Source organism: Chinchilla lanigera, unplaced genomic scaffold (assembly GCF_000276665.1).
Source record: "Chinchilla lanigera isolate Chin_1 unplaced genomic scaffold, ChiLan1.0 scaffold00037, whole genome shotgun sequence".
Taxonomy (NCBI): Eukaryota; Metazoa; Chordata; class Mammalia; order Rodentia; family Chinchillidae; genus Chinchilla; species Chinchilla lanigera.
Window position 1 is genome coordinate 14,236,349 of NW_004955438.1, and position 9,863 is coordinate 14,246,211.

The 9,863-nt window shown below is 40.3% G+C and overlaps 1 protein-coding gene across 1 annotated transcript in view; it reads right to left on the bottom strand.

The window, feature by feature from the left end:
• Positions 1-5,144: 5,144 nt before the first annotated feature.
• The window catches only part of LOC106149147 (thyroid receptor-interacting protein 11-like), a 29,523-nt gene continuing 24,804 nt past the window's right edge, over positions 5,145-9,863 (bottom strand). The window contains exons 4-5 of the mRNA XM_013517146.1: positions 9,383-9,505; positions 5,145-5,784 (exon numbers count right to left, since the gene is read on the bottom strand). Of these exons, the coding sequence (XP_013372600.1) occupies positions 5,623-5,784; positions 9,383-9,505 (285 nt within the window). The 3' untranslated portion in view covers positions 5,145-5,622. The remainder of the gene's footprint in view (positions 5,785-9,382; positions 9,506-9,863) is intronic.

Below are 9,863 nucleotides of genomic sequence, written 5' to 3' on the forward strand. Positions count from 1 at the left end.
GGGCTCACATCAGTGTCCTGAACCCACAGGAAAGAAATCCTGCAGCTCTTCTGAATGACTTAAATGGCTGTGACTCATGAAGCTTCTCTTCCTTGTTGCTTCTTTCTGACATCACAAACACTATAGAAGGCTGTAACATCCACCAAACATACCCGTGACCTGGTCTTGGGCCTGTAAAAGCACTTTATGGTATAATGGGGACCTAGTGGACTTTCAAATGTGGAGATGATCCTGAGTTATCTGGGGAACAATAGGATCAGAAGGATCCTTATAAGAAAGCAGCAGGAAGGATAGAGTCAGAGACAGGAGGACAGAAGCATAGGTTTGAGTGACACAAGAAAGTGGACCTGAGTCATGATTCTCATGCACATCTTAATGGCAGGAAAAGGAGGACACCTGATTCTCCCTGGAGCTTCTAGGAACAACCAGCCCTACTGACAACCTGACTTAAGCCATGATCTCTACAACTGTAAGAGAATGAATTTTTTGTCATTTTAAGTCACTGAGTTTGTGACAACTTGTTACAGCTGCAAAGGAAACTACTACTCATATCTACTAAGGGCCTCTGTTACATTTCCATTGCTCTAGAATTTTCTAGGCTGACAGCCAGGAATAAGAGGTGGAATAGCAGAGACCCTATGCCCAAGGAGCTTATATATTTCCAAGTAATAACAAGGGAGAATTGAGAGGCCACACAAGCACACCTACAGGCCCAGCATGGAGTGCTCAGAGCAGAGAAGCATTTTGAAGGGCACAGCTTGTGGGGAGTCTCAGCAAAGGGTGGAAGTTTGGTCTGGGGAGGGTACAGAGGGGTGCAGGGGTGCAGGGGCCCAGAACCCAGGGCTGGAGGACCTTGGGCTGCTCAGAGCAAAGCAGGGGAGAGTGTTCTTGTTGAATGCTGGCTGATGGGTGCCATTCTTCTCTCCAGGTGCCAAGGGAGCCCTAACTGTCTGTCTTCACGGAGCTCATGGCACAGGGTCCATTGTTATAAGAGTGTCACAGACAAGTGACAGAAGGGGATGTGAGCACAGTGAAGGAGGCCAGCGTGGGCAGCCAGGAGGACAGTTAAGCTTCCAGACAGGTGGCCTATAACCCAACCCAGAGAAGGGCCAACTGACCAAGAAAAGGTGGAAAGGTTTATTCCAGACACAGAGGCCAACCAGGCACAGGGCCAGGCAGGTTGCATAGGTCAGGAGGGAGGATCTTGGAAAAGGTGAAGAATGAGTCAGTTATGGAGAGCTTAGGCTGGAGGACAAACACATCAAGAGAGTACACAGTGACCAGTGGCAGAGAGCTCACTAGAGAAGAGTGACAGTGTCCTGGGGCCCACTGAAGCTAGATGTGAATCTGTTGTGTGAATTTCCTCTAGCTGTGCCCCAGAGGTGTCCTGGAGAGCAGGCTCAGAAAGGCTGACAGATTGCTCCAGACCTGGGTTTTTCCAGATGAATGGCCGTGGTGCAATTCTTTGGAAGTACTAGCCAGACTGTGGGGTATAGCTGAAATAGGGAAGGAAATGAGCAGAGGAGTGTGTTAGTCAACTTTCCATTGCTGTAACAAAACACCTGAGATAATCAACTTAATAAGGGAAAGGGTTGATTTTTGTCTCACAGAGGCTTCTGTCCAAGGAACACAGTGGCTGTCAGGGGTTAAGGTGGGAGGCAGGAGGGGTGAGGATGGTTGGAAATGAGCAGCACAAGGTGTCCCTGTGAGGAGTGTTGCATCTTGACCTTGTGGCAGTGGACATCTAGTGTGCACAGGTGACAAAAATGTAGAGAACCAAATATACATTCCATCTCAGGTCTCTATGACCTCCAAGGACAACATTGTTGTTTGCACACAGTTCTCTAAAGACCATTCGTATTTGCTGTGGATCAGTTTTCTAAAACATTTTACTACCTTTGGAAGACGAACCACATCTTTGGCTTAAATGAGCTTCAAATTCAGGGAAGGAAATAAACGTATAAATAGAATAGCATTTTAGGACAAAATGCACATTAAGACAAAAGATAAATAAAAAGTTTCTGGCTTAAATTAGGTCAATCAGAGAAGGAAAAACAGCAGATTATATAATTTCTCTGACATCTGAAATTTCTAAAACAACTAAAAAAATTTCTATTAAATTTTGGAAAATTACAATGACAACAACTACAGAAATTTTTCCAAAAGGGCAATTTGTGATAAAGTGTATTCATAATCACTGTGTTGATTGTTTCTTTAAAATGCTTGACGTCTTTGCCTGGAGAAGCACCTCTTATTTTTAAAGGTCTTTAGTACAAATCCAGCACTGTTGTAGGTGACACCAGCAAAGGTACACACGTGGTAGAACATGTGACACAGGCTGCAAAGACAGCCAGGCCCTCCAGAAGCCAGGCCGGCTGGGTCAATAACAGGCACTGCTGCAGAGGGGGGAACTGGAATAGAGTCATGTCTCTTGTACCTTCTTTCGATTCTGCCACACATAAATGATAAAACAGGCATTATTTAGTCTCTTTCACAAAGAAATCAGGTTGAAAAAACTTTGTGAATATAAATAATAGCATAAAAAGTCCTCACTGTGTGGTCAAATCAGTCACAAAAAGATGAATAATTCTTTCACCACTATTGTCAATTTTTTTTTTTTTTTTTTGGTCTTTTTAGATAGGGTTTCGCTGTGCAGATTGGGCTGGCCATGAACTCACTTTGTAGCCTACACTGGCCTCTTTTTTTTTAAATTATTTTTATTTTAAAGATAAAAGAATGAAAACATCTTAACAAACACACGTACACTTAGAAAAAACACAAAAACAATACAATCAGAATCTCAGACAAGGTGATAGGAAATTAATAATGGTTGTTGTATTTGATATCCATATTGATATACTCAATTTGGATACTCAGATAGACAAATATAGGCATGTAAGGTTGATCCTATACTTAAGCATTAACTGTTTGTTTCAATAGAGCAATAAAAGTCAGTAATACAGCTATGTTAGCTATCCTGTGTATATATATATTTCCCCTTCTTTCCTTTCTCTTTTCCCTCATCCCAGTTGTTCTTTCCTTTTGAGCAGTTTCCTTCCCTTTCACAGTGTCTATTGTACTTCCTAGATTTTAGTCACTCTTTCAGATTTTTACACCAGTGAAATAATACAGTGTTTACACATGCAGGTCTGATGGTCTCTAGTTGTGTCCATTTTCCGATAAAAGCCTCAAGATTATCTTTCTTTGTAGCTGAGTAATATTCCATTATGTAAATTTACCACAACTTTTTTATCCATTCCTCAGTGGATGGGCATTTGGGTTGCTTCCATGACTTAGCTATTACAAATTTCTCTGCTATAAACATGAGCGAACATATATCACTTGTGATACAATGTTTCAGTTCTTCTGGGAAAATACCCAGAAGGGGAACAGCTGGATTGAATGGGACCTCTAGACCTAGTTTACTGAGGAATCTCCAAACTGATCTCCACAGTGGTTTCACCAATCTACACTCCCACCAGCCATGGAAAATTGTTCCTTTTTCTCCACAGGAACACTCTGTAAATGTCTAGTAAGTCCATTTGTTCACAAGTTTTATTCAATTATTCTATTTCTTTACTGATTTTTTGTCACGTTGACCTATCTGTTTGTGCCAATGGGGTGTTAAGGTCCCCCATTACAATAATGTTGTTAGTTATTTGGTTTTTTATGTCTATTAAGATTTATCTAATATAGTTTGGTGCTCCCACATTTGTTGCATGCATATTTATGATTGTTATCTCTTCCTCTTGAAGTTTTCCCCTGACAAGTATGTAGTGACCTTCTTTATCTCTTTTAATCAGTCTTGGTATGAAGTTTGCATTGTCTGCAAGTAGAGTAGAATAGCTACCCCTGCTTTTTTCTGGGTTCCTGTCACATGGAGGACTGTTTTCCATCTTTTGACTTTCAGTCTATGAATTTCCTATTAAGTTAAATATGTTTCTTGTATACAGCATATTGTTGGATTTTGTTTCTTGATCCACTCTGCCAGTCTGCTTCTTTTCATTGGTGAATTGAGGCCATTTACATTAGTGGTTATAACTGAAATATGTTGGCTTTATTTACCTGTTGTTGGTTTCCTACTTTTACATTCTGTTTAATTGCTTGCTGTACAAGGTGATTCCTTACTATTGTTGTTCTTGGAATTGTCATTTCTATCTCTTTCTAGAATATCTTTCAGTACTCTTTGTAGGGTTGGTTTGGCACTTGTAAAGTTCTTCAGTTGTTCTTTGTTATGGAAATATTTTATTTCTCTATTAAATTTGAAGGATAGCCTTGCAGGATACATCAATCTGGGTTGGAGATTATTTTGTTTGAGGATCTGGAATACTTCACTCCAAGCTCTTCTTAACTTGATTTATGTTGAGAAATTGCCATGATTCTGATGGGCTTTCTTTTATAGGCGATCTGTTTCTTTTCTCTAATGGCTTTTATTATTCTGTTCTTTTGCTGGATATCTGGAATCTTGATTATTATATGTCTGGGCGTCATTTTATTTTGGTTGTGGCTGGTTGGGTTTCTATTTGCCTCACTTACTGTATGTCAGATTCTTTTTCCATGCTTGGGAAATTTTCTGCTATTACTTCTGCAAATATTCTTTTTATGTCATCTGTATTGACTCCTGCTGTTTTGTTGATGCCTATTAATCTAACATTGCTTCTCTTTGCATCATCTTGCAGTTGTTGAACTAATATTTCATGGTTCTTTGTTATTTTTAAGAGATCCTTCCTTTCACGATTGTTGGCAGCAATGCTGTCCTCAAGATTAGAAAGTCTGTCTTTGGCTTCATTCAAGCAATTTTTCCAACTTTCAATGGAAGTCTTGATTTCCTGGATATATTTTTTAATCTGTTTCATGCATTCTAGTTCTGTCCTGTGTTGTTCATTTAAGGTTTCCATCGTTTTCTTATGCTCATCCATTTTTTTACATATGTCTTCTTTAGATGTGCTGACCAGTTCTTTCGTTATTGATGTCATTTCTTTTTTTACCTGGGAGATTACTTCTGATCTGATTTCTTCTATGGCCTGATGAAGTTGTTTTTTTTACCTCAGTTGCAATCATTTCAGAGATTTCACTATGTGACTTCCAAGTTATCCTATGTCAGTGTCTCCTGGACTTGTTCTGCATAGAGTTGAGTTCTGAGATTGCATTTTGCTCCTACTTCTTGTCATTTGGATGTTAGAAGGAAAGTGCTGAGCCACACGCTTCCTGGGCAGCTCACAAGAGGCCTCTAGGGACCCTGCCTTATCTGGATGTCAGATTTATCCCAGGATGGTAGAGGGCAGTGGACCACTGGGACCAAGATTGCCAGGTGGATGGTAGGCCACATGGCTCAGACCACAACTGTGATGGTGGGGGAATGCTGGCCTTCAGTACCAGGATCTCCAGGCCATTGATGGAAAGTGTGTGGGCCTCAGCATGAACCCAATGGTGACTAGACAGGAGCCACTGCTCTGGGGTCCTCACGCAGCTGGTTGAGGGAGGGTGGGCCTCACCTGCCTACCAAGAGGTCCACAGAGACTGGGGGCTGCTCCTGCGCTGCTTCCCTGTCTACAAGGAGCCTGTGGAGCCTGTGGTTCAGGCCTCACCTGCCAACTGAGAGGTGCACAGAGTGTGGGGCCACTAGGCTGGCCTCAAACTCACAACAATCCTCCTGCCTCGGCCTCCACAGAGTGTTGGGATGGCAGACATGCACCTCCACACCAGGCTACTATCAATTTTAAAATTCCATCTTGCTGATAATAACACATGTTGAGAGCAGTTATTGGATGGTCCTTCAATTACCTGAAATGAGAGCAAAAATAGAGCTCAATTCTAAAGCATAAATACTAATTTGGTTTTTCTCCGGTACCGGGAACCAAACTCACGACCTTGCACTTGCCAGGCAGGCACTTTTGCCACTGAGCTAAGTCCCCAGCCCCCCATAAATACTAATTTGTATCATGAAAATCTGACTACAGATTAGTCTCAGTAATTCAAACCTTTAAGGATAAAAACAATTATTTACATATGTTTTGTGTTTCCAGATTTGACTCCCAAATAAGTATAATTCATATCCTGCTGGGTCTGGATCCCATGAGGAGAGGTCTGTGAAATGCAGATGGGTGAGAGTGTGAAGAAATGAAGAGAAAAGACTGGGAGAAAAAAAAAGAGAAGGGAAGGTTGTTTCTATGTCTAATTAATGCTCTATTAAATATATTAATGCTGGTTTTTCTTAATCACCAGCTATAAAACAGATAAAACTTCATCTACTAGAATAATCCCCTTTAGTATGGTATGTTCAAGGTTGCAGGGTAAACACTTTGCTCACCCACCTGGATGAAGGACTCAAGAATTGAAGATTTCCCAGTCATTGCAACACTCATGAAAATGCTATTTTACAATGATATTTAGAGTCCATTCATCAGAAGAAAACACTATGTGCATGCATTACCTGATCATGTTTTAGGCATTAAATAATCTCATTCTCAATTAGATGATTTCTCTACCATGCTGGGCTGAAACAATTCATTTGTATTGGAATAGGTATTCAGCTTATGGTCTCATGTCTTAGTGCCCAGAATTGTGCTTTATTACCCAGGACTACTCACAACTTCACTGATGAAAGCAAACCTCTGATAGTGCTTTATTCAACAAAGGAAAACAAAGAATAAAGGAGGCCTAAAGCAAAGGAAATTTTGAAATAAGTTTATTCAGTGGTCTTGTCACTGAGGTTCCTGGATTCTTAGCTGGATTTCCTGTAAATGGTAACTTTCCAAATGGAATAGCGCCTGGTGTTCCCTTCTAAGCTCGGACACACTTCTAAGCACAGGGTGAAGACTAAGCTTGCTTTTTGTCCTGCAAACCCTGTATCAACTTAAACCTCCACTTGTTTGTGTCTCTAAGCAACACAAACCTAGCAGGGCTTGGACTCCATTTTTTTTAAAAAAAAAGGGGAGGAAGGGAAAAGAAGAGAAGGAAGAAGAGAAAACAAGAGGGAGAATGAGATCTGGACAAGAGGAATTTGAGATCCCCTTCAAGATGCTACACTGAGTACAGCAAGGAAAAACGTTTTCCAAATCTTCTCCACCTCTTAGATGAAGTTACACCTTTTCACTAAATTTAGCAGGCAAACATTGATGCAAATGACAGCTAGATTTTATTACTTTATCTTTCTATAAGAGTTCAGAAAAATAGAAATATTTGTCTAAATAACTAAGGAAGTTTTTAAAATTCCAGAATATAAATAGTTAACTAAAATTAAATATATGTGTGGTATAAACTGAAGAATGTGTGATAACATATGATTGTATAAAGAGACTTTCCAGGTCCTTGTCAAGGTCTGGGAAGTTTATATTTGTAATCCCATAAAAAAGTTATTGGAATTCTAGTGAGTTAATTCCAATCTACCACTTCCAGTGCAACCCATGGTGAGAATAAAGACACTAAGGCATATTTGTAGTTATGGGGAACCATGGGATCCTAAGTCCAGCTAGGAAGATGGCTGACTGGGACAAGGCCTCAACCCAAGGCCTAACCCAGGTTTTATTAATTTGCAACAAGGGCAATGGCTTGGGGATGAGTGACTGTGAGAATGGTGGGAAGTAGGAAGTGTCATGAGCTCTGCTAGGTAGGAGGCCTGAAATCACCTGTGCAATATGCAGAGAGAAGGATATACAGAAAGAGGAATCTTCATGACACAATTTAAAATAGTAATGTTTTAGGGTCAGTACTTCAACTCTGGTGTGTAATTTTTTTATGCTCTGGGAAGTCATAACCTCTTATCTTGAGGCTCCATCCCAGCCCATGGCCTGAAGTGTGGCTCTCCTACCAACACAGCTCACACATGCTTCTTGGGAGCTATAGGGCAAGACATAATGACCTGTCACCTTGCTTCATAAGACTACACATCAGCACCTAGGTTAGACCAATTTGTATTGTTTAAAGCCAATCCAGGAGATAAGGCAAAGTCCCAGCCAGCTTTGTATATATCAATACATGGAAATAGGGTCAAGTTTAGGCAAAAGAAAGATAATTGCTCTTCTTTCAAGGAGAGTCATCCAGGTGGTCCTCCACACCTGTAGACAGTCCATGTTAAAATATGAAGATTTCAGAAAAAAAGATCTCCCAATAGCTAAGCTCTGGCAACAGACGATGAAGGAAAAATGGTGTATATATACAATGGGATTTTATTCAGTCATAAAGGCAGAGGAATTCATGCCACTTGCAGAGAAATGAATGGAACTTGAGACAATAACATTAAGTGAAGTAAGCCAGACACAGAAAATTAAATATTGCTTTGTCACCTACAAGAAATCCAAACTATCAATGAATTGAAGAGTAAAGACAAACTTTATTAAGAATGGAAAGGGATTAAGAAACCAGGTGTCAGGGAGGGAAGACTGAAAGTGATCAAGATATATACATGTGCCAATTGCCCATGTATTGGAAACATATGCCAATAAAAAATTAAAGTAAAATGAAAACTGTTCATAGTCTAATGGATAATACAATTTCAGCTCACTAAATATTACTACATGTCAATATCTGTGATACGAAGATAGATAAGACCCTCACAACCTAGTAATAGGGTAAGAAATTATGTAGACATGCATACACGATCCATCACTCATCCCTTCCAGGCAAACTCTTCCATGTAAGACTGCTTCATAACATTCTTGGAGGTAAACATCGGTCTACTAAACTGAGCGTAGATTATTTTCATGTCCAGATTTTGCTACTGAGTATAACACTTAGATTTTCAAGAGAAAAAGAATCTTCTCAAGAGAATAAACTCAGCATCTAACTCTGATTAGTCAACAGAACCATTAGTTGGAAAGGAAAACAGGTGACCAGGCAAAGGTTTGGCCACTTCCCTACAATGTCCAGAAGAATTTCAACATAGCGTATGCAGAGATAGAATTATCTGACAGAAAAAGAAAAAATTGTTTATGCAATTTAAATTAATTGAAAACAATTAAATATCAGATTGCTGTAATGTATAAAGTCAAAATCTGATGCCTTGTTGAAATTTTAGAATCAGTTTTACATATTTTCAAGAACAGTAATTTAGCTAATATCACTGTAAAGCAAAATCTGAAGTTAAACGTTCACATTTGAACACTGTGAAAAAAATAAGCTCCTGGTTTTACTCGATAATTTTTCTGGTATATTTGTATTTAGTTCTCTGCTCCTTGGTGAAACTAGAGGTTTTATGTCATGAACAGCAAATGTGAGTGGTGAAAGAGCTGGATAGGATTCTGCGTTTGTAGAAATTTCACAAGAAGTTCAAAAAGAGACTACACGAATAAATTACAGCTCTCATCAGTGCGCGCTTCCCCTCCTGCCATCCACTGACCACACTGTGCGAGCGGGGACCTCACTGTTTGTAGTGCAGCGTTACCTTGGTCATTTTCTCTTGATGCTGACGTCTCAGATGGGCTATTTTTGTTACATGCAGATTCTGTAGTGTGGCGACGGCCTTCTGATGGTTGTCCAGCTCGTGGTTTCGGGCCTCTTCAAGGTTCTTAAGAGTGAATAACAGAGTTAACCACATTGGTGATCCACATGTTTCCCTACGCTGTTGACAGTGTTGTCCAAATGTACATTATGAAGATTAATTCTCCGATCCCATTAAAGCTGAAAAGCATTGACACACAGTCCACAGAGTAGCTCAGTTCTGAAAGAATTCACTCCCTCCTTCTTACATCTCAGAAAAGTATTCCAGCTGGGCGAGGAAGTGCACAGCACAATCGCAGTGCGCTGGAGTGCTGCGCAGGGAGATGGAGCATTCCGTCCCAGCCTGGGTACCTCACTGAGCACCTGTCGCAGAACAGAGGGTCTGGGGCTGTAGCTCAGTGTGAGCGCTCGGGGTGCAATGTGCA